Source organism: Salmo salar, chromosome 16 (genome assembly GCF_965601325.2).
Source record: "Salmo salar chromosome 16, fSalSal1, whole genome shotgun sequence".
In the NCBI taxonomy this organism is placed as follows: Eukaryota; Metazoa; Chordata; class Actinopteri; order Salmoniformes; family Salmonidae; genus Salmo; species Salmo salar.
Window position 1 is genome coordinate 47,891,585 of NC_138306.1, and position 25,647 is coordinate 47,917,231.

General features: G+C 45.5%; 1 protein-coding gene across 2 annotated transcripts in view; it reads left to right on the plus strand.

Annotated features, from left to right (window-relative positions):
• LOC106574075 (nuclear factor 1 A-type) overlaps window positions 1-25,647 on the plus strand; it is a 236,166-nt gene that overhangs the window by 59,252 nt on the left and 151,267 nt on the right. For both annotated transcript variants that reach the window (XM_082962756.1, XM_082962757.1), the window contains exon 2: window positions 33-561. In XM_082962756.1, the coding sequence (XP_082818882.1) occupies window positions 33-561 (529 nt within the window). The remainder of the gene's footprint in view (window positions 1-32; window positions 562-25,647) is intronic.

The following is a 25,647-nucleotide window of genomic DNA, read 5'->3' on the forward strand; positions in this document are numbered from 1 at the left end:
ATTATTTTCTCCTGTGGTCCTCTCTTTCACAGGATGAATTCCATCCTTTCATCGAAGCTCTGCTGCCACACGTGCGAGCGTTTGCCTACACATGGTTCAACTTGCAGGCCCGCAAGAGAAAGTATTTCAAGAAGCATGAGAAGCGCATGTCTAAGGAAGAGGAGCGTGAGGTCAAGGACGAGCTGCTCAGCGAGAAGCCTGAGGTCAAGCAGAAGTGGGCATCACGCCTCTTGGCCAAGCTCCGCAAGGACATCCGGCCAGAGTTCCGGGAGGATTTTGTGCTCACCGTCACCGGGAAGAAGCCCCCGTGCTGTGTGCTGTCCAACCCCGACCAGAAGGGTAAGATGAGGAGGATCGACTGCCTGCGTCAGGCAGACAAAGTCTGGAGGTTGGACCTGGTCATGGTCATTTTATTCAAAGGTATTCCCCTCGAAAGTACTGATGGGGAAAGGCTGGTAAAGTCCCCACAGTGCTCGAACCCAGGGCTGTGTGTGCAGCCTCATCATATTGGAGTTTCTGTGAAGGAGCTCGACCTCTACTTGGCCTACTTTGTTCACGCAGGTAAGTCCCTCTTTTGTTTCTCAACTCTCTAAACAAGTCAACATTTGTTAGAAATTGGAGTTGCATAAATGTTGGCCTCACTCCATATGATCATAGGAAATGGAACGTGTAAAGTTGTACTGTTAATCGAAAATAAAAACACTTGGATGGGGTTAACGGGTCAAATGGACCTGATCAGAGAGTGCAGGCCAATGTAATGTACATAGTTGGCTTCACTCTTTCAAGGAACAATCACAGGCCACTCATTAAGTAAGCACTCGACCTAAACAAAGAAATGTACTTGTATTGAAGGACGTTGATTCACCTTGCCCTCACCAAACCCAACAACAGTGCACCACACAGCACCGTCCCCTCTCAGGATGCAGACACATGTTATCTGTAGCAGACAACCATCGTTTCATCACAGCAGTAGTCTGGGAAAAGCGGGACAAATCTGCCAAATTCCTCGCACTGCCCTGTCCTTTTGCTGTTTATGACGGGCCAGAAGTTGGTACTGTGTGATGACAGAGTCAGCTGCCTCAAAACACACTCTCTCCATCACGACACTCTCTCCATCACGACACTCTCTCCATCACGATTGCTCAGCACAAGCAAATGAACTATTTGGTACATATAAAAACTTCAACATGCCATTAGCCTTATTTGATTTCTCTCCTGTTAATAATTATTGTATTCAAAGGCTTTCTATTCAAAGGCTTTTAAAAAGTGGAAAATACATACTAATTAACAAATCAATTCGATAGGGTTTCATGTTTTCCCCATGAGCTAAATCCTTATCAAGAAATGTTTTCAAAATGTCTGTGAAAAATGTGTGTTTTCACCATTTGATATGAGTTGTGCTTGTGCCATGAAAACTCACCCTGAGAGTGAAGTACAGTGCAAATAGCCGATAGAGAAATGTTCATTGACAAGAGGCAGCGGGGTCTCCTTCCTCCACTAACAGCAACAAACACCAGCTTTCACTTGCAAGGTTTGGAAAGAGCACTGTTTCACCAGGCAAACCGAGCACCTTAATTACAATCATTTCCACTCTCCAACAAATTGTTTCCAGAAGCTTAAGTGAGCTAGGTGTAATGTGTACCTAGTTTTACATTCCCATAGCATCATATTGTCATCATATGTATATATATATATATTTTTAAGCTTTTGTTCAGTTTTTGCAGATTTTTGCAACGACAGTCGGTAAATTTAAGTTTAAAATGTTGAAGGAGGTTATGTAGTGATTTTGGCCAAATATCTGAATGGAGCTTTTAATGATTGGAATAGGCCTATAGGATTGGGGTACCCTTGTGGGAGCTGTGCAGTACTAGGTTTTAGTCGGGCTGGAATGGAAGCTCATTTTAACTTGAGCCAAACACAAAAGTGTAGGCCTTTGGAGGATTTTTGTCCAAATACTGCATAATTGGCCTCATCATGAACTCATCAGTCAATGACGTTATAATGGGACACAAAGAAATCCCTGATTAGCAATATCTTAAACACATGAAACATTACATTCAATTGCTCGATGGTGTAGACAAGTCAAACATTGACACTCATTTCCAAAGTTTATTTTTGCACTTACATTTTTTAGGAACAGATACATTTTGTCTCAAATATACTGAACAAAAATATAAATGCAACATACAACAATTTCAAAGATTTTAGTTACAGTTCATATAAGGAAATCAGTCAATTGAAATAAAATCATTAGGCCCTAATCTACAGATTTCACATGACTGGGCAGGGGCACAACCATGGGTGGGAGACTGGCCCACCCAGTGGGGAGCCAGGCCCAGCCAATCAGAATGAGTTTTTCCCTACAAAAGGGCTTTATTACAGACAGCAATACTCCTCAGTTTCATCAGCTGTCTGGGTGGCTGGTCTCAGACGATCCAGCAGGTGAAGAAGCCGGATGTGGAGTTCCTGGGCTGGCGTGGTTACACGTGGTCTGCGGTTGGACGTACAGCCAAAATCTCTAAAACAATGTTGAAGGTGTCTGGTGTAGAAATTAACATTAAATTCTCTGGCAACAGCTCTGGTGTTCATTCCTGCAGTCAGCATGCCAATTGCACGCTCCCTCAAAACTTAAGACATCTGTGGCATTGTGTTGTGTAACAAAACTGCACATTTTAGAGTGGCCTTTAATTGTCCCCAGCACATGGTGCACCTGTGTAATGATCATGCTGTTTAATCAGCTTCTTGATATGCCACACCTGTCAGGTGGATGGATTATCTTGGCAAAGGAGAAATGCTCACTAACAGGGATGTAAACAAATTTGTGCACACAATTTTAGAGAAATAAGCTTTGTGTGTGTCAGGAACATTTCTGGGATCTTTTATTTCAGCTCATCAAACATGGCACCAACACTTTACATGTTGCGTTTATATTTTTGTTCAGTGTACAATTTTCTGAGGCTCATTGTGGCTAAATGTCATGGGCGCTTTGCTCTCGCGAGCATTCTGATAGCTAAAGTTAGAGTTTTTTTCATCTTTGATTGTAAATCAGCTATCAGAGTGAGAACAAGAGGGAGAAGAAATAGATGGTTCCCACAGAGCACAGAGGTATGCCTTCAGTAGAATGAAGTCTGCAGTGTGTTCTCGCTCTCTCCATCTCGTTTTCTCTCTCTCTCGCTGTCTCTCGTCGCCTCGTCCCACAGGATCAGGTTTCTTCCTGTGTCTTATTTAAAGCAGTGGAGCATTTCTAGAGCTCTGTTGATTACAAGCCATCTGAAGAGAGGCTGACCTCATGCACCGATGCCGAAGGTGGGGTTTTTCAGCTGAAGTCAGTAATTAAATGCCAGGGCAAGGTATCCCCCACTGCTGCAATGGCAAGGGGTGGAAGAAGGGGACCCCCGTGACAATACTATCCTGCCACCAACCCATTTAACAGCAAACATAGTAGACCACTTTTATTATCAGGGTATGAAAATTCTCAAAAACAACTATTGTGCAAATTCTTGCAAAGTGTGTGTATACTTGCAAAGTTGACAACATAATTAGCCTTTTATTATCTTTATCTTTAGGCTTACTCTTGGTGAATTAATTGTGCAATATGGTATAGTCTTGGGAGAGTTTTGTGATATAATGCCACATGCCTAACCCTACTTAGTGGCGAGTGTGTGTGTGGGTGGGATGGGCCGGGATATCAGTCTTAACCAGGGCTTTCTGTGCGTTGTTCAACCGTCACATCATGTGTCATCTTTAGGAACAATGTGGTGTCAGGGCGGGCCCCCCTTTGACTGGCAGCGTGGCCAGGGCTAATTTACAGCCTCACTCTCGGCCCGGCAACGGGTGTCACTATCACAGGAGCACTCAACATGTGGGAAAGGTCATGGCTTAAGATGTTAGGGCCTTGACCCTATCTTCTAGGCATTTGACCTCTTAGACAAATATCACCCCTCATTAGCAGCCAGTCAAGCTGCTGGATAGCATTGGCTTTGGAAGCCTCTGTGATCTCTTGTTAAAGCAGCCCACTTTCACTTGGTTTGGGGACAGCAGGACCAGTTGGTTAAAATTAGCCAACTATTTCGACATTGACTGAAGCAACCGCTTCAAGCCATTTTATTTAATGAACGCAAAAAAAATTCTAAAATGTTGCAAGCCATATAGGATGCTATAGTAGCCTGATGGCTTATGCCTAGAGAGTTTTCTGTAAAGTTGAAAGTTGTTGGGTGATTAACTTGTTGCAGTGGTAGTTGAAATCATACAAATGATATTGCTAAAATGTTCAGATGTATATATTTTTTCTTCACCCAGATAAGTATTATTGGCAAAAAAACGTATGAAAGAAAACGGTGTTGAGTGAGAATAGAGGTCCCATGGCTAAATCAAATCACATTTTATTCATCACATGCACATATTTAGCAGATGCTATTGCAGGTGTAGTGAAACAGTGCAGTGATATCTATCAATTCACAACAATACACACAAATCTAAAAGGAAAATCATGTAATTAAGAAATATATAAATATTAGGACGAGCCATGTCGGAGTGGCATTGACTAAAATACAGTAGAATAGAATACAGTATATACATATGAACTGAGTAAAGCAGTATGTAAACATTATTAAAGTGACTAGTGTTCCATAGTGACCAGTGATTCCATGTCTATGTATATAGACCAGCAGCCTGTAAGGTGCAGGGTTGAGTAACCGGGTGGTAGCTGACTAGTGATGGCTATTTAATAGTCTGTTGGCCTTGAGATAGAAGCTGTTTTTCAGTCTCTCGGTTCCAGCTTTGATGCACCTGTACTGATCTAGCATTCTGGATGATCGGGGGATGAACATGCCTTGGCTCGGGTGGTTGATGTCCTTGATGATGTTTTTGGCCTTCCTGTGACATCGGGTGCTGTAGGTGTCCTGGAGGACAGGCAATGTGTCTCCGGTGATGCGTTGGGCAGACCGCACCACCCTCTGGAGAACCCTGCGGGTGAGGGCGTTGTAGTTGCCGTACCAGGCAGTGATACAGCCCGACAGGATGCTCTCAATTGTTTGTGAGGGTCTTAGGGGCCAAGCCAAATTTCTTCAGCCTCCTGAGGTTGAAGAGGTGCTGTTGCGTCTTCTTCCATTTAATGTGATGTGGTCAGACTGAATGTTCTATTAAGTCTGCTAAACATGACTTCATGTCACTTCTGGACAAGAGCAAGTAGACTGGTGGGTATTGTAAAAACCTATCTGGTGGACAACTGTCTAATCATTCAAATGGGATAGTTACTCTTAATAAGACTCTGGTCGTTTGATGCACACCTTGATTGCCGACTCAAGATAATGTTCACTTAATAATTATTTATTGTGTGTCCCTTTCGGGAAATTTGTCTTGCATCTCAACAAACAGTAGAACAAGAAAACGTGCAGGGAACCCACCCCTGGCCTGTTTGAGAGACATTAGTCGCCGCCGCGCAGTGCCAGCGGAAGTGAAATCAATCACAAAATGGTGAGTGAAGGAGGTTGAGTGAGGGTTAAGGAAGGTGAAGGTGGGTGAAGGCCTCACTGTGGACTGGTTGGGTGATTTGGCTTGAGGGACCCTGGCTTGTAAAGGGAGAAAGACATCCATGGTCGGGTTGGTTAGCCTAAATTATGGCGATAAGATCGCTAGCAATGTGGTAGTAAAGAAAGGAGCCCACAGATCGGCTAGCTAGGAGGAATGATGTTCTAGTAGAAAATAACAGAAACTCTGCCTTGTTGATTGAACTACATTTCCACCTCACCCTTCTCTCTGTTTTCGCTGTGTGCAATACAATTGAAGGATATCACTGGCTGGATGAGATAACATGTCACGAAGTGGACCTACAGTTGAAGTCGGAAGTTTACATAGACCTTAGCCAACTACATTTAAACTCAGTTTTTCACAATTCCTGACATTTAATCCTAGTAAAAAGTCCCTGTCTTAGGTCAGTTAGGATCACCACTTTATATTAAGAATGTACAATGTCAGAATAATAGTACAGAGAATGGTTTATTTCAGCTTTTATTTCTTTCATCACATTCCCAGTGGGTCAGTCAAACATTTACATACACTCAATTAGTATTTCGTAGCGTTGCCTTTAAATTCTTTAACTTGGGTCAAACGTTTCGGGTAGCCTTCCACAAGCTTCCCACAATAAGTTGGGTGAATTTTGGCCCATTCCTCCTGACAGAGCTGGTGTAACTGAGTCAGGTTTGTAGGCCTCCTTGCTCACACATGCTTTTTCAGTTCTGCCCACAAATTTTCTATAGGATTGAGGTCAGGGCTTTGTGATGGTCACGCCAATACTTTGACTTTGTTGTCCTTAAGCCATTTTGCCACAACTTTGGAAGTATGCTTGGGGTCATTGTCCATTTGGAAGACCCATTTGTGACCAAGCTTTAACTTCCTGACTGATGTCTTGAGATGTTGCTTCAATATATCCACATAATTTTCCTTCCTCATGATGCCATTTATTTTGTGAAGTGCACCAGTCCCTCCTGCAGCAAAGCACCCCCACAACATGATGCTGCCACCCCCATGCTTCACGGTTGGGATGGTGTTCTTCGGCTTGCAAGCCTACCCCTTTTTCATCCAATCATAACGATGGTCATTATGGCCAAACAGTTCTATTTTTTTTTCCTCGGACCAAAGGACATTTCTCCAAAAAGTACGATCTTTGTCCCCATGTGCAGTTGCAAACCGTAGTCTGGCTTTTTTTATGGCGGTTTTGGAGCAGTGGCTTCTTCCTTGTTGAGCGGCCTTTCAGGTTATGTCAATACTGGACTCATTTTACTGTGGATATAGATACTTCTGTACCTGTTTCCTCCAGCATCTTCACAAGGTCCTTTGCTGCTGTTCTGGGATTGATTTGCACTTTTCGCACCAAAGTACGTTCATCTCTAGGAGTCAGAATACGTCTTCTTCCTGAGCGGTATGACGGCTGCGTGGTCCCATGTTGTTTATACTTGCGTACTATTGTTTGTACAGATGAACGTGATACCTTCAGGCGTTTGGAAATTGCTCCCAAGGATGAACCAGACTTGTGGAGGTCTACAATTTTTTTATGAGGTCTTGGCTGATTTCTTTTCATTTTCCCATGATGTCAAGCAAAGAGGCACTGACTTTAAAGGTAGGCCTTGAAATACATCCACAGGTACACCTCCAATTGACTCAAATTATGTCAATTAGCCTATCAGAAGCTTCTAAAGCCATGACATAATTTTCTGGTATTTTGAAAGCTGTTTAAAGGCACAGTCAGCTTAGTGTATGTAAACTTCTGACCCACTGGAATTGTGATACAGTGAATTATAAGTGAAATTATCTGTCTGTAAACAATTGTTGGAAAAATTACTTGTGTCATGCAGAAAGTAGATGTCCTAACCTACTTGCCAAATCTATAGTTTGTTAACAAGAAATTTGTGGAGTGGTTGAAAAACAAGTTTTAATGACTCCAACCTAAGTGTATGTAAACTTCCCACTTCAGCTGTATGTGAACATTTACAGGGCTGTTGTTAGATATGTTTTATTGCTGCTTTACGTTGTATGACCCTGGCGGCAGAGATGAACAAACCGTTTGCGTGTGTTGAATGACTGTAAAGACGTCTGACCTATTTCCCTCTGAGCTCTTAAACAGATTTGCACTGTATCTCTCTAAACTAGTTAGCTTTGACGATGCGTCCTCGAGGCACTGTAACTTTTAGGTTCTGATCAAAAGTAAAGAGTCAATCCATTTGTTTTACTACCCTGGAACTGCAAGCATTTGTCTAGAGAGTTTTGCGCAACCCTCCACAGGTTGGGCGAAGAGGGGTTTTGAAAGGACTTGGCCTTACACACAGAGCACACACACCAGTCTAGTTATCTGCCAGTTTAGATCATCAGCCACTGCTGGAAAACAAGAAAAGGGAAAAGAGACCAGCCGTTCCTTTGTAACGGTGCACACACACATAGATGGTGGTTTGCTGTGTTGCCTGGGGGGTTTTGCTGAGAGTAACAAAATCTGGCAATATCTACCGGCTGACTTTTGGCTCTTCTAATGTTACCGCGGTTTTATATTTCCCTCCCCTTCCACAGGATGTGGAATTACAATAACTTGGCGCTATTTAAGGCGATTGTGGGATAAACCACAACCTTTGTTGTGGTTACTGCAGTACACATTGTGGCTTGGGACCCCCACCACCACCCACCCACTCAACCCTGTTTTGGACCCCCCCCCCCCCCCCCCCCCAATCCCACTAACCACCCAACTGCCATAGCTATGATTATAACAATGACTGTGTCACCACACTCTCTTTCATAAGTACAGAGATACAAACACACACACACATGCACATACTGTACCATTCATTGTAATTGAGGTTGGGGCTCATTCATAAAAATACTTCATTGTCATAGCGTTTGATATCAGCGAGTAATAGCAGGTTTGTGTAGATGACCTACTAGAGAAATCCCACAGCTGGCACAGTCCCCAGTGCCAAAGGACTTGCCCAGCCAGGATCAGATAGCCAGGATCAGATAATCTGATACAATACACTGCCTGTTTAATATCACTGGATATGACCTTCTTTTGAACCATTTTTTCGCTGGCGTTTATTGGATTAAACAAAGCAGATAAGGTTCTCAGATGGGGAAGCATTGTAAGATTTCTGTCAAACAGCGTTCCCCCTACGTGGGTAAATTTCTCAAAAACCTAATTTGCACCGCAAATTCAGGTAATCTGTTTAAAGTGCATTGTCAACGCTGAGCTCTCCCCGATATCCTTAGAAATGTACAGTTTGGGAACATATTGTCTGGTTCCAGTCAAGGATTTTGAGGAAGGAATGATCACAAAATAAAAACAAATGTGCTGGCCAATTTGTCGTCTTGACTGCTTTGAGGACCTATCCCTTCGTCTTTGTCAATTTCTTTGTTGTTCATTTGATAAGCAAAAACTCATTCTCTCTCTAAACAAACCGGCACATTTGGGTGATACCACAACATTTTAAATCCTAATACCTTTCAATATGAGAAACATAAAAGAGATTAGCTCATTTCAAAATCTCATATTTGGACTGAAAATGTTTTTAGAATGACAATGCCAGCTTTGAGCAGCAGAGGCTAGGCTACGTAGCATTAGCGTTAGTGTAGCATAGTGTGCGCTGGTCTGGCATGTGTTTAGAGAGGGGATGCTGTCTCAATGGGGCAGACGGACGGATGGGGGGATTGGCAATGGGGAAGTTGGGCTAATTAATTCTGCATTAATGCCCCAGTCACCCCAAGACATCCCCAGCAGCAGAGAGGGGGAGACGGAGGCATGTGCCAAGCTTTCTGAAGCTCGCTGTTCTCTTTCTTCTTTGTTCATGAGGTACGGTGGTTATCTATAAGACCTAGGCTGACAGGAATCTGCAGGCCTCAAATCTGCAGGACTGATATTTTCTCTTCTCCTCCATGTTGGATATTTGCTTTTCTTTGTCTGTTTTTTGGGGCCTGTCTGGTTTAAAGGAGTTAAAGCCTAGGAACTGCATGCGTCGAACTATAGCTCTCCCTAACGGCTAAGAACATTCAAGAATTCAGGACACAGACGTCTCTTCCCGATTCAGAACAGCAGCTTTGGCTAACTTCTGAGAATGGACTCTTTGTACCCACATGCCATTCAACAAGAGTCCCATTGTCTTTAGCTCCCCTCTAGCCTCAGCGCTAGTCATTGCTCAGTCTTTATTGTATGCACTGTGATTGTATTAGGACTTGATGAGGACTTCATTTGAATGGTGGGCAGACAGCTCATATGCTGTTCGGGCCTGAGCGGGGGAAAACTGTGCTAATCATCTAATTACCGCCAGGATTATAATTTTTTTGCCAAGTGAGCGCTACATAGCTGTACATGGGTCAAAGCGAACGCAGAGAGGTAGAAACAAGCCATTCATCTTGTTGCCTTTCTTGGAATATTCCACTTGTTGTCCTGCGCATTGATTTGCTATGCCACATGACGGCGTGTCGGTGGCGCAAACTGATTTTTAAACCACACAGATACAGATACACACACCAACGAATGTGGCAGCGAGGGGTAGGAAAGGGGAGGAAGAGACAAAAGGGTCAGGCCCAGAATCTCAGGATTCACTGTGTTTAGATGTCAGTTCCTCTCCCGTCTTTGTCCAGGGAGCTACAGGAATGTGCTGCAGCCGGTGATTTGTGCCAGTCAGTAGGGAAATAGCGTAACCGTCTTTATGGGGGATCTTAGCAACTGAGAGAGGCTCATCTCCCACCACCCAGTGCCCTAGCTCTCTCACTTCAGCTACCACTTTCCAGCCGGCCCAGTGCAAACTGACGAGATTTGTTTCTCTTACACTTGATAAGAAAACATTTACAGAATAAAATTGGTCCTTATGGCCTCCCGAGTGGCACAGTGGTCTAAGGCAATGCATCGCAGTGTTGCGTCGTCACTACAGCCTGGGGTTTGATCCCATAGGGCGGAGCACAGTTGGCCCAGCATCGTCCGGGTTAAGGGAGGGTTTGGCCGGGAGGGACTTTACTTGGCTCATCGCGCTCTAGCGACTCTTTGTGGCGGGCCGTCGCCTGCAGGCTGACTTTGGTCATCAGTTTAACGGTGTTTCCTCTGACATATTGGTGCAGCTGGCTTCCGGCTTAAGCAAACGGGTGTTAAGAAGCATGGTTTGGTGGGTCATGTTCCGGAGGCTGCATGATTCGACCTTCCCCTCTCCCGAGCCCGTTGGGGAGTTGCAGCGATGAGACAAGATCGTAACCACAAATTTGGGGAGAAAAAAGGGGGTAAAAAATATTAAAAAAATAAAACGGCCTTTATTGGTATATACTAGAGGTCTCCAACCCTGTTCCTGGAGAGATAATCTACTGGAGGTTTACACCAGGCCTCTCTAACCCTGTTCCTGGAGAGATAATCTACTGGAGGTTTACACCAGGCCTCTCTAACCCTGTTCCTGGAGAGATAATCTACTGGAGGTTTACACCAGGCCTCTCTAACCCTGTTCCTGGAGAGATAATCTACTGGAGGTTTACACCAGGCCTCTCTAACCCTGTTCCTGGAGAGATAATCTACTGGAGGTTTACACCAGGCCTCTCTAACCCTGTTCCTGGAGAGATAATCTACTGGAGGTTTACACCAGGCCTCTCTAACCCTGTTCCTGGAGAGATAATCTACTGGAGGTTTACACCAGGCCTCTCTAACCTTGTTCCTGGAGAGATAATCTACTGGAGGTTTACACCAGGCCTCTCTAACCCTGTTCCTGGAGAGATAATCTACTGGAGGTTTACACCAGGCCTCTCTAACCCTGTTCCTGGAGAGATAATCTACTGGAGGTTTACACCAGGCCTCTCTAACCCTGTTCCTGGAGAGATAATCTACTGGAGGTTTACACCAGGCCTCTCTAACCCTGTTCCTGGAGAGATAATCTACTGGAGGTTTACACCAGGCCTCTCTAACCCTGTTCCTGGAGAGATAATCTACTGGAGGTTTACACCAGGCCTCTCTAACCTTGTTCCTGGAGAGATAATCTACTGGAGGTTTACACCAGGCCTGTTCCTGGAGAGGTACCCTCCTGGAGGTTTATACCAGGCCTTTCTAACCTTGTTCCTGGAGAGATATCCTCCTGGAGGTTTACACCAGGGCTCTCCAACCCTGTTCTGGTAGTAGAGAGACCCTCCTGGAGGTTTTTGTTGTAACTAACTGATTTAGTTTATCAACCAGCTAATTATTAGAATCAGGTGTGCTAGATTAGAGTTGGAGTGAAAACCTACAGGACGGTAGCTCTCCAGGAACATAGTTGGAGTGAAAACCTACAGGACGGTAGCTCTCCAGGAACATGGTTGGAGTGAAAACCTACAGGAGGGTAGCTCTCCAGTAACCTGGTTGGAGTTAAAACCTACAGGACGGTAGCTCTCCAGGAACATGGTTGGAGTGAAAACCTACAGGAGGGTAGCTCTCCAGGAACATGGTTGGAGTGAAAACCTACAGGACGGTAGCTCTCCAGTAACATGGTTGGAGTTAAAACCTACAGGACGGTAGCTCTCCAGGAACATGGTTGGAGTTAAAACCTACAGGACGGTAGCTCTCCAGGAACATGGTTGGAGTTAAAACCTGCAGGACGGTAGCTCTCCAGGAACATGGTTGGAGTGAAAACCTACAGGACGGTAGCTCTCCAGTAACCTGGTTGGAGTTAAAACCTGCAGGACGGTAGCTCTCCAGGAACATGGTTGGAGTGAAAACCTACAGGACGGTAGCTCTCCAGTAACATGGTTGGAGAGCCCTGGTGAATATTCATCTGTCCAAACAGGTGTGTTATTCTTCTTCTGAAGAGTTGGTCTCAGAGGGAGCATAGTCACAAGGCTAGTAACATGCAAAATCAGGTGAGCATTGGGGTTCAGTCAGAAAACTGGCAGAGTGAACACCGAAGGATGAAGAGGGAAGCCGATTTCCAGCATTACAAATGCATTCCTAGAAGTGTGTTATTTTTCTGTCCGTTGCGGTGGGGGCACTGCTGTCCTTTATCTTGAAGAGGTCTGAACTGGTTCAGTGCCAAGGCAACAAACGGAGACCATGTGATCCACTGACGAGCCTCTATTGTGTGGTGAACCCATTTGGGACGGCATATAAAAGGGACTGCAGACATGAAACGGAACAGCTGTGGCCGTCTGTAGGGGAAAGTTGCTACAGATGGTGAAAGAAGTGAAAAATAAACTACCGTATGTCTGGTAAAATATAGAAGACTAGGGGTTTGCTGAACTGGTTCCTCTCGCATCGTGCGTATGTTTGCAATGCATGTCTTGTCTTAGTGAGTGTGTTCAGTCAAGTGTTGTTTTTAGCTGTTGTGTTATACTGGAGAATGCTTCTTGAATCAACGCTCTGTCCTTAGACCATTTCTGCCCATCTGCGGTGCAGTTCAACACAGATGTATTTCCTCTGCGCTCCAACTGACATGTTACCGCATTATATTTACATTATATTGAACAAGATTTGCATGTACTGTATATTCATTCAAATTAGCTAGTGGACCTTTGGGGGGGAGGAGTGTGTGTGTGTGTGTGTGTGTGTGTGTGTGTGCATGCAGTGTGTATAGACTAGTGCAGGTCCTGTCTCTCTGCTCTGTAGTTAAGAATGGAGGTCAGGCCAGCCGTCTGCCAGTGGGCCCACAGTCCCAGGGTCTCCCGCTCTGCTCACCCTGCGGTGATTAAACCGTGAGTGAGTGACCCGCTCCTCCTCGTGATGCACTGGATGGAGAGGGAAAATCCAGCCTGGGAAGTATCCATCTGGAACACTGCATCTACTGTTTCAATCTCCAACAGCTTTCTCCCAAAAACAACTGCAGTTAGGCTGCATGGCCAGAGATGTGTGGACGGAGAGGCCTGTGGTTATTACGGACAGAAGAACCAGGCAAACTCCAAAGTCACCCTAAGCGTGATTGATGAGGACGGTAGTCGTTAGGTTAACGAATGGACTGTGCTTGGTCGGTAAGTTAAGCAGCAGAGCTGGGGATTTGACAGTGAGCCATCCCAAAGCCCCAGAGTGGAGGAGAGACGGGGGAGCTGCTCTCCCCTTGGCATATTTTAAAAAACTGTCCTGCCTCTTTGGACAGTGTCCAGGAGAAGAAGCCATATGAAGCGGACATTTTGTAACGAGGGCCGCTGACGTGACGTCGTGAGCGCATGCTCGCATTTCACCTCATTGTTGTCGTTTTCTTCCCCCGATTGGTTTCCGTTCAGATTGTCAGATGTTGGTTTTAATTATTGACAAGTGAAGGGTGGGGGGGTTAAGTGTGGAGTCTTTATTTATTGACAAGTGAAGGGTGGGGGGTAAGTGTGGAGTCTTTATTTATTGACAAGTGAAGGGTGGGGGGGGGTAAGTGTGGAGTCTTTATTTATTGACAAGTGAAGGGTGGGGGGTAAGTGTGGAGTCTTTATTTATTGACAAGTGAAGGGTGGGGGGTAAGTGTGGAGTCTTTATTTATTGACAAGTGAAGGGTGGGTGGGGGGTAAGTGTGGAGTCTTTATTTATTGACAAGTGAAGGGTGGGGGGGGGTAAGTGTGGAGTCTTTATTTATTGACAAGTGAAGGGTGGGGGGGGGGGGTAAGTGTGGAGTCTTTATTTATTGACAAGTGAAGGGTGGGGGGGGGGTAAGTGTGGAGTCTTTATTTATTGACAAGTGAAGGGTGGGGGGGTAAGTGTGGAGTCTTTATTTATTGACAAGTGAAGGGTGGGGGGGTAAGTGTGGAGTCTTTATTTATTGACAAGTGAAGGGTGGGGGGTAAGTGTGGAGTCTTTATTTATTGACAAGTGAAGGGTGGGGGGTAAGTGTGGAGTCTTTTTATTTATTATTTATTGACAAGTGAAGGGTGGGGGTAAGTGTGGAGTCTTTATTTATTGACAAGTGAAGGGTGGGGGGTAAGTGTGGAGTCTTTTTTATTGACAAGTGAAGGGTGGGGGGTAAGTGTGGAGTCTTTTTTATTGACAAGTGAAGGGTGGGGGGGGTAAGTGTGGAGTCTTTATTTATTGACAAGTGAAGGGTGGGGGGTAAGTGTGGAGTCTTTTTATTTATTATTTATTGACAAGTGAAGGGTGGGGGGGTAAGTGTGGAGTCTTTATTTATTGACAAGTGAAGGGTGGGGGGTAAGTGTGGAGTCTTTATTTATTGACAAGTGAAGGGTGGGGGGTAAGTGTGGAGTCTTTATTTATTATTTATTGACAAGTGAAGGGTGGGAGGGGTAAGTGTGGAGTCTTTATTTATTGACAAGTGAAGGGTGGGGGGGTAAGTGTGGAGTCTTTTTATTTATTATTTATTGACAAGTGAAGGGTGGGGGGTAAGTGTGGAGTCTTTATTTATTGACAAGTGAAGGGTGGGGGGGGGTAAGTGTGGAGTCTTTATTTATTGACAAGTGAAGGGTGGGGGGTAAGTGTGGAGTCTTTATTTATTGACAAGTGAAGGGTGGGGGGTTAAGTGTGGAGTCTTCATTTATTGACAAGTGAAGGGTGGGGGGGTAAGTGTGGAGTCTTTATTTATTGACAAGTGAAGGGTGGGGGGGGGTAAGTGTGGAGTCTTTATTTATTGACAAGTGAAGGGTGGGGGGGTAAGTGTGGAGTCTTTATTTATTGACAAGTGAAGGGTGGGGGGGTAAGTGTGGAGTCTTTATTTATTGACAAGTGAAGGGTGGGGGGGGGGGGTAAGTGTGGAGTCTTTATTTATTGACAAGTGAAGGGTGGGGGGTAAGTGTGGAGTCTTTATTTATTGACAAGTGAAGGGTGGGGGTAAGTGTGGAGTCTTTATTTATTGACAAGTGAAGGGTGGGGGGTAAGTGTGGAGTCTTTATTTATTGACAAGTGAAGGGTGGGGGGTAAGTGTGGAGTCTTTATTTATTGACAAGTGAAGGGTGGGGGGGTAAGTGTGGAGTCTTTATTTATTGAAAGTGAAGGGTGGGGGGGGTAAGTGTGGAGTCTTTATTTATTGACAAGTGAAGGGTGGGGGGTAAGTGTGAGTCTTTATTTATTGACAAGTGAAGGGTGGGGGGTAAGTGTGGAGTCTTTATTTATTGAAAGTGAAGGGTGGGGGGTAAGTGTGGAGTCTTCTATTTATTGACAAGTGAAGGGTGGGGGGTAAGTGTGGAGTCTTTATTTATTGAAAGTGAAGGGTGGGGGGTAAGTGTGGAGTCTTTATTTATTGACAAGTGAAGGGTGGGGGGGGTAAGTGTGGAGTCTTTTTATTTCTTATTTATTGACAAGTGAAGGGTGGGGGGGTAAGTGTGGAGTCGTTTTATTTCTTATTTATTGACAAGTGAAGGGTGGGGGGGGTAAGTGTGGAGTCTTTTTATTTCTTATTTATTGACAAGTGAAGGGTGGGGGGGTAAGTGTGGAGTCTTTTTATTTCTTATTTATTGACAAGTGAAGGGTGGGGGGTAAGTGTGGAGTCTTTATTTATTGACAAGTGAAGGGTGGGGGGTAAGTGTGGAGTCTTTATTTATTGACAAGTGAAGGGTGGGGGTAAGTGTGGAGTCTTTATTTATTGACAAGTGAAGGGTGGGGGGTAAGTGTGGAGTCTTTATTTATTGACAAGTGAAGGGTGGGGGGTAAGTGTGGAGTCTTTTTATTTCTTATTTATTGACAAGTGAAGGGTGGGGGGGTAAGTGTGGAGTCTTTATTTATTGACAAGTGAAGGGTGGGGGGTAAGTGTGGAGTCTTTATTTATTGACAAGTGAAGGGTGGGGGGTAAGTGTGGAGTCTTTATTTATTGACAAGTGAAGGGTGGGGGGTAAGTGTGGAGTCTTTATTTATTGACAAGTGAAGGGTGGGGGGGTAAGTGTGGAGTCTTTATTTATTGACAAGTGAAGGGTGGGGGGGGTAAGTGTGGAGTCTTTATTTATTGACAAGTGAAGGGTGGGGGGGGGGTAAGTGTGGAGTCTTTTTATTTCTTATTTATTGACAAGTGAAGGGTGGGGGGGGTAAGTGTGGAGTCTTTTTATTTCTTATTTATTGAAAGTGAAGGGTGGGGGGGTAAGTGTGGAGTCTTTATTTATTGACAAGTGAAGGGTGGGGGGGTAAGTATGGAGTCTTTTTATTTCTTATTTATTGACAAGTGAAGGGTGGGGGGGTAAGTGTGGAGTCTTTTTATTTCTTATTTATTGACAAGTGAAGGGTGGGGGGTAGTATGGAGTCTTTTTTAATATTTTTTTTTCATTTATTTTTTACGCCAGCACCACCCCTTGGTCGCTCCATCTGTGTATACGGAGCAGGGCAATATAAATGAATAAGTCAATAAGGATACTATGGCTGTGGCGCTGCGTCTTTCCAAGCCACAAGGCCCTGGCACGGTGCACACTGAACCCCCTTGTTTAGTTCAGGGAGAGGATGGGCGCTTCTTCAAGAAAACATTGAGCATCAACCCAACACATTAGCAATTATGCTTCCCTGGCTTGCGTCAGGAGTGAATGTAAACGTTGTTTGTCCTGGCATGCCGGGGAAAAACAACAAGCTCGGGACCAAGCTACCTTTCTGAAGGAGACAAAAGAAAGGAAGCCAGGCATAGGGAAGTTGGGATATTGTTTTTTCCATTCCTGAAGTGCTTCCCAGCTCCAAGCCATCCTAAAGGCTACTGAGACGAGAGGAAGGGGAGAGATGCTGTAGGTCTGTATGGCTTGTGTGTCCTAATGAGGAAACCTACTGTCAAATCATGACCCACACCTCCTTCTCTTACTCACCTTCTCTTGCATAGTGATTTCACCGAAAAGCTTCCCACTCTACCATGAATGAGGGACAGAATGAAAGAACCTCCCCTCACTTTAGGTCCGCTGTTCTCAAAGAGTGGATCAGCGTGGTGCGTTTTGTTTTTAGGAAATGAATATGCCACCTTTTACGAGATACCCAAGCAGTTGTGTGACCACTCCCAGATAGATATGGTTGCTGCTTGTTAGTTTTGTTAGACCAGTATGTCTGACACAAAGGCATTCTCGACCGCCAGGCATTACGGCCCTTCAACCATAAAACTGTTTTCAGAGGGGAGACAAAAGCGGCACTTGATTAGTCGTGAAACCGTCTGGGAACGAGACTCTCGGCAACCAAGCTAATTGGTCAACATTTCCAAACAAGAAAGGGAAAAACTCCTGTTCACGTATACGCACATTTAAATGAATGTCTTTTTCTCTTTTTCTGAGGCCCCTTCTAATCACGAGCAACAGTTTTCTCCCGTCATTCTTTGTGTGTGTTATTTAATCTCCATCGCCAGCCTCAACCCCTGAACCCAAATGTATTGGAACTGAGGGGGGCCCCCCTCTCCTAATGGATGGCTCATATTACTTCACACAGACATAGACGGCGTCTGGCCCCGGAGAACTCAGCGCTCTGGCGTGAAATATTGAATATTGTTTAAAGATTCCTTTTGTCCGTGCTTGGACTTGGAGGGAGAGAAGGGGGAGAGGGGACAGAACAAAAGGGAAAGAAGTCACTAAGTACCGCCGGACCTTCCATTCAGACCGTACGGGCACCATCACAAGGGCTAACCTCAGTAAGTTGTCCCAAACCAAGGTGTCTGCGGTCTACCTCTATGATTTTGTTTTGATTGAGTTCTGATTTGACCCTTGTGTTGTCGGTGCACTGTCAGCGCTTTTCTAATTGCTAACGAACACACACGTCAAACAAGCGTATCTCACGCCGTCTCGTCAAGCAAAAGGGAAGTAAGTCAATATTCCCCGAAACGTTACAGGTGGGTCGTCTTCCTAGAAAGTTGGGACCTGCTGTGAGTTGAGATATGTCGAGATATTTCACCTCCCACCCGTTGGCTGCGGAAAACAAGTGGTGGTAGCCCTGGGCCTTCTCCCTGCTCGTCTGCACCCACCCCCCCCCCCCCCCCCCCCCCTCCCCCACCCCCGGAGCTGAGAGAGAGAGGCTGGAGGGTATGGTTCAAAGTCAGATATTCTGAGATAAGGCAACAATCAATCATACCAACTCTGTGTCGTGTGACCAGCCCAGACTGCTCTGCCTGTGACCAGGCAGGCAAAAGTTAGTGCTTCTTTCACTCTCTCTCTCTCTCTCTCTCTCTCTCTCTCTCTCTCTCTGTCTTTTTCTCTCTCTCTCTCTCTCTCTGTCTCTCTGTCTTGTCTCTCTCTCTGTCTTTGTCTCCCTCTCTCTCTCTCTGTCTCTCTGTCTTTGTCTCTCTCTCTTTCTATCGATCTCTCGCTCTCTCTCTCTGTCTTTGTCTCTCTCTCTCTCTCTCTCTCTCTCTCTCTCTGTCTCTCTGTCTTTTCTCTCTCTCTGTCTTTATCTCCCTCTCTCTCTCTCTGTCTCTCTGTCTTTGTCTCTCTCTCTTTCTATCGATCTCTCGCTCTCTCTCTGTCTTTGTCTCTCTGTCTCTCTGTCTTTGTCTCTCTCTCTCTGTCTCTCTGTCTTTCTCTCTCTCTCTCTGTCTCTCTGTCTTTGTCTCTCTCTCTCTCTGTCTTTGTCTCTCTCTCTCTCTCTCTCTCTCTCTCTGTCTGTCTTTCTGTCTTTGTCTCTCTGTCTTTGTCTCTCTCTCTTTCTATCGATCTCTCTCCCTGTCTCTTTGTCTCTCTCTCGCTCTGTCTCTGTCTTTGTCTCTCTCTCTCTCTCTCTCTCTCTCTCTCTCTCTCTCTCTCTCGATCTCTCTGTCTCTCTGTCTTTGTCTCTCTCTTTCTCTCTCTGTCTTTGTCTCTGTCTGTCTCTCTCGCTCTCTCTTTTTATTGATCTCTCTCTTTCTCTCTCTCTATCTCTGTCTCTCTCTCTCTCTGTCTTTGTCTCTCTCTTTCTATCAATCTCTCTCTCTTTCTATCGATCTCTCTCTCTGTCTCTCTGTCTTTGTCTCTCTCTTTCTATTGATCTCTCTTTCTATCGATCTCTCTCTCTCTGTCTCTCTGTCTTTGTCTCTCTCTTTCTCTCTCTCTTTCTATCGATCTCTCTGTCTGTGTCTCTCTCTCTCTCTCTCTGTCTCTCTCTCTCTCCCTCTCTATCTCTCTGCTTGGTGCAGGTGGGGTATTTCTCTGGTTGGTGACAGCTATTTTCTGTTGATGTCCCGTGGCTGAACTCTGTTGGAGCAGGGAGGCCGGGACGGTCTTTACTAGTCTACTACCCTTACGAGTGTCGCTCAATCTTCTCTGTCTCCATCACACCATAAACGACATCGTCTTGAGGCCGGAATTGAAATGTTTGCATAGGGACAAAACAAATATGCAGCTATGACAGCAGAAGCTAGCTGAGGTTAGAAATACCGGCACAGTGACAAGACAAAGGACAGTGGTTGAGGAATATTGTCTCTACTGTACTGTAAAACACACACACACACACACACACACACACACACACACACACACACACACACACACACACACACACACACACACACACACACACACACACACACACACACACACACACACACACACACACACACATTTGCTCTTTCTCTCTCCTCTCTCTCTCCTCTATCTCTCTCTCCTCTCTCTCCTCTCTCTCTCCTCTCCCCTCTCTCCCTCTCTCTCTCTGCGGCTTCATGCTAATTAAATTCCTGCGTTGTCCATTAGACGGATAGAGTGAGCGGACTGCTGACTCAACACAGGTAGGGCGGCCCGCTGTAATGGCTGGGAGAGCTCAAGTGCCCAAGCAATTCATTTGGCCCCCATCTTACACATCCCTGGGTCACCACATGCTTTCAAGGGTGTAGAGAAAGAGAGAGGGGGAGAGAGAGGGGTGCGAGCCAGGGGGGAGGGATAAGCTAATAACTTCAGAATGCTTTAATTCTAAAGCGGTCACTCCACCTGCTGTGTCCTCTAAAATTCACTGATGTGCGCTTACCCTCTCGATGTATTGGCTTGTAGTCTTTTCAACTACTTCACTAGGCTTCACTAGAGTAATGGAACTCAAATATTATTGTAATTGCCTTGTTAAAATCTACACAGGTGAGTCCTTTCCAAAATATTTGGGGTATTTCCCTTTCATACCACAGAAACCGTTTAACCTTGATGTTGAGAAGCTATCAGCGGGCTTCTCCTAAACTAGTGGCGGGTTAAAATGGTAAAGCCAACTCAGGGCTGCGGCCGGGACATTGGGTAGGTCGGCAAAGTTCTTTCTTCACAAAGCATAAGTCACATTTTCCATGTTCTTCGTCCCACTTCAGCTTATGGTGTCGCACCTGTCTTTTTCCTGGAGGGTTGTGACAGCATGCAAGACACCACACACATTATTTAGGCTCTGACCACCAATAAACAATGAAGAATTTACAACTCTGCCACAGCTCTGAACACTGTGTACAGGTCAGGGTTCTTTTAGAGGAAATATAGCTGTGAAATACATTGTCTCTGTGTGTTGGTTAGAAACACTAACCATCTTGATAATCCAACATCCAGCCTCCATGTCAACGGAGAACATATTCAGAGATCACCTTGTATGCTAATGGATATAATAGCACTAAAGATATGTGAATAGTTGACGATAATTGATGGTGCATTCAATTAAAATCAATGATCTTTTTCACATGCTCCGTAGTCTCAACTCGTTATGGTGGAAAAGGTTCCCATCATTGTTCTCCACCACCTCTAAAAGTGAAACGGCCTCTGGTAAGTCCTCAGGGCCATGCTAGCCTGCCTTTATGTGTGCTCGCACAGTGGTGGGAACAAGAGGGAGCTCCTCGAATCCCCTCAGTCCCCAGGGCGATACCCTCCAAGAGTTAAACTCCCCCTTCCACCCTTCCGCCCCTTCCCACCCAGATCAACAGAGTTCTAAGCAGACGAAGAACAAACAAGAAATGAGAAAAAACAACAACAAAACTTTCCAGTTGCCGCCTCTTCTTTACTCATTAGCATGTGAATCGCTATTCATCCATTTAGGGTCCATCAGAACCTCATGAGCACCCAGTTTCCATGGGCTCCTCACAGACAAAGCCTGCCAAGAGAAACTGCAAAGAGCAGCTATCCCTACCAATGACTTTCCATACAAAATAGAATCTCAGACAGACACTGAATGGTATGTGTTAGTGTGTCCCGGTCAGGTGTAGTGGATAGAGACAGAGAGAAGAAGAAGTGATGCATAGAATGGGGGGGGGGGGGTGAACACGGAGGCAAGAGGTGCAGCTGGCTCATACAGACACCCCATTCCCACACTCCCCATTCCAATGGGCTGGTTTGTACTGGTCTAGTCTTAATTCACCATTTGCCTAATTAACATCTCATATGCATAACTTGTTGCGCCCCCCCTCCCCGTGCCCCCTCTGCCAAAACAATGAAAAGACTTAATCCTAAAGCGTCTGTAGTTAAGATAAAAGCGCTCTGCACTCTAACGACTCTCGCTTTTCTCGTCAGCAATTAAAAGGCCTACGGTTAAGGTGGAACCTGGGGCTTTCCAAATGCACAACAAAAGGCATGTATTTGAGGTCAAGTTATTGATTGTGAGTTGAATTCCTAAAAGTCTAAAATTGTAGTTTGGAGAACCCAATTCCTTTGTGATCTTCACCCCAGTCTGCTTGAAAAAAAATGATAGGATGTTTGGGTCATAATAGCAGAATACTTTAAAATGCTTCATCCTGCTTGTTGCGCTCTTTGGATGCGTTGGGGTTACGAGGTTGTATGAAGCAACGCGGTTAAAGACTTTTTAGTTTTAATTCAAATTAATTTAAGTAACAGTATAATCACATGCTGTATAAGCCCAGTCTTATGTTAGGGCATAACTGATAAGAATACACAGTATATTTACATTTACGTCATTTAGCAGACGCTCTTATCCAGAGCGACTTACAAATTGGTGCATTCACCTTATGATATCCAGTGGAACAACCACTTTACAATAGTACATCTATATCTTTTTTTGGGGGGGAGGGTTAGGATTACTTAATCCTATCCTAGGTATTCCTTAAAGAGGTGGGGCGTCTCCGGAAGGTGGTGATTGACTCCGCTGTCCTGGCGTCGAATACTGTGTATTCTGCGTCGTATATACCCCCGCAGAATACACAGTATATACCCCGCAGAAAACACAGTATTGACCCCACAGAATACACAGTATATACCCCTCAGAATACACAGTATATACCCCGCAGAATACACAGTATATACCCCGCAGAAAACACAGTATATACCCCACAGAAAACACAGTATATACCCCTCAGAATACACAGTATATACCCCGCAGAATACACAGTATATACCCCACAGAATACACAGTATATACCCCGCAGAATACACAGTATATACCCCGCAGAATACACAGTATATACCCCACAGAATACACAGTATATACCCCACAGAATACACAGACTTTTCCTGCAGACAGTAAATCTGCCAGGTCCGCTTGGACAGTGAGGAAACTATGCGTAGCAGTGGATAGTGAACTGCTTCTCGTGCTCTCCTCCTGGAGATGTAAACCAGATGTCCAGCATTGGGCTTGTTGGCATGCTGTCAAGTCCCGCGCTGACGAGACACGACCACAGTGACAGCCCCAAGGTCACAGCCCAATTCACGGTTCTTTTCTCAAACTCATTTCCTGTGCACGGGAAACTGACAGAGGTCTGTTAATAGCGTCTCAACATGGACATTATGGACACTAATGAAAAACACTTGTCTGTCTTTCTTGGTGTTGGGACAGTGTCCGAGAGCCAAAATGGCTGTCTGAATGGCTGAGGTAGACTTTTATAACAACCTTGGTCCCTTGCGTATTAGGACAAAGACTAACATCGTAAACCATGTGCTCAACATCCGTTGTTTCTGCTTTGGTTGATTACAGAACACAGATAACAATCTTGCTAAGCCTGCTCCTGATAGTTTTTATGCAGCCGATGCCCAGACTTTGAATTCCCTTTAAAACCCAAATACACCTGTTCCTGTTTTTTTTATTATTGGAGAATGTTGTCTGAAAAGCTCCAGATGCTTGAGGTTTTGGAAATGAGAGGGAGATGAGTGGTGAGGTTTACCTCTGGGCTGCGTTGGTTTGTGTAGCGGGGCCTGCCCTGCAGATGCTTGCCCTGCAGATGCTTGCCCTGCAGATGCTAGCCCTGCAGATGCTAGCCCTGCAGATGCTAGCCACCACCACCATGTGCCTCGCTGCTGCCACCACAAACAAACTACATACAAGTGTTGTGACCAGGCACTTTCCCTTTCTCCTTGCTTTCCCTCTTTCCTCTAACCTCTCTCACTCTGCTCCCTTTCTCTCTCTGCTCTCTCTCATGCAGCCTCCTCATTCTGTCTTCCTCTTTCTCTATCCCTCCTACTTCCCTCTCTTCTTTCCCAGGATGATTCAGTATGCAGCACTGAGAGTCAGGTTTTTTCAGGACCTGGGAGGCTGGAGAGGGAAAGTGATAGTTCTATTTTGTGTGCCTGCCCTGCGCTGCGCCGTCTCTGAAATGACAGGCTATGGGGTGTATTATTACCCCTGGAGCACGCCTCCCTCCAGGGCCAGACCCAAATGCTCTTTGCAGAGGGAGAGGAGGGTAAACCCATTCCCCCCCCCCCCCCCCACACATAGCTTCACAGCATCAGGCACCTTTTCTAGTTAGTTTTTCTGCATTGGAGCGAGAGAGGGAGCATACTTCTCCTGGCTGAACCAAGTTCTCCTCTCTGGTGTTTGTGAAGGTGTGATCAGCAATAAGGCCCTGTATCAGCAGTAACTAGCTGCGTCATCCTCCAGGTTCCAAGGGCTTTTGAGGGAGACGGTTTAGGTGCCACCGGAGCAATTAAATGCAGGCTCTATTAAACAACCAGCCACCCGCACTTAAATCACAGCATAGACAGCGTCTTTAAAGTAGCAGCTCCTGCCTGCCTGCCCTCCAGCTAGCTCAGTCCCATTACACCCTCCAGCTAGCTCAGTCCCATTACACCCTCCAGCTAGCTCAGTCCCATTACGCCCTCCAGCTAGTTCAGTCCCATTACGCCCTCCAGCTAGCTCAGTCCCATTACGCCCTCCAGCTAGCTCAGTCCCATTACGCCCTCCAGCTAGCTCAGTCCCATTACGCCCTCCAGCTAGCTCAGTCCCATTACGCCCTCCAGCTAGCTCAGTCCCATTACGCCCTCCAGCTAGCTCAGTCCCATTACGCCCTCCAGCTAGCTCAGTCCCATTACGCCCTCCAGCTAGCTCAGTCCCATTACGCCCTCCAGCTAGCTCAGTCCCATTACGCCCTCCAGCTAGCTCAGTCCCATTACGCCCTCCAGCTAGCTCAGTCCCATTACGCCCTCCAGCTAGCTCAGTCCCATTAGGCCCTCCAGCTAGCTCAGTCCCATTACGCCCTCCAGCTAGCTCAGTCCCATTACGCCCTCCAGCTAGCTCAGTCCCATTACGCCCTCCAGCTAGCTCAGTCCCATTACGCCCTCCAGCTAGCTCAGTCCCATTGCGCCCTCCAGCTAGCTCAGTCCCATTACGCCCTCCAGCTAGCTCAGTCCCATTACGCCCTCCAGCTAGCTCAGTCCCATTGCGCTGTGTTCAAACCCAGGAAGAGGCCTGGCATTTTTATGTGTTTTTATTCAAGCTTTAACGAGCGTTAACCTAATTCAGTTCAGTTGTTTTGTGTGGCGGAATGTGTGTCGAAATGACTTTTTGTCTGTATACTGTCGAGGTTCTCAACTTGCTACAATTAAATAAGTATTTTAGGTTGAAGTCCCTAGACTTTTAAGGGGAATTCCACCACTTTTTAAGGGACATTTTTTTCAAACATGGTTACCAGGGTTGAAGTGCAACTTCCTAGTGACTAGTCCTTCCCTCTCTGAATGGCCACGGGTCCTTACAGAGAAATCAATGGTATGATGTATTTATCGGGGAAAAAATATTTTGTTACATATAGGGATATCATTTTTGACGATGGATTGTTTTGACAATATCGCAATATAATTTTTTGGAGCTAGTTGGCTGTACCTGCACAATAACTCCAGTATTTTCCTTTATGGCTTGTTCTTAATCTTCTTTTTAAATAGGGAGCCAATTTGAGAATCTCAATACATAACGTATCGGCACCTACGTATCGTGATGATATCGTATCAGGAGGTCCCTGGCAATTCCCAGCCCTAGTATGATGGAGCATACGCGTAGTGTGAATTCATGTATTCAGTTATCAGAACAGCATGTGATATTGATCTGTTTATGGCTATTCCTGTTGGATGAATACACGCTCGCTGAACACTCACCTACACACCCACAGGAAAGGACAAGGGAGAGTGATGTCCCAACAATACAGGGAACATGTCATGACT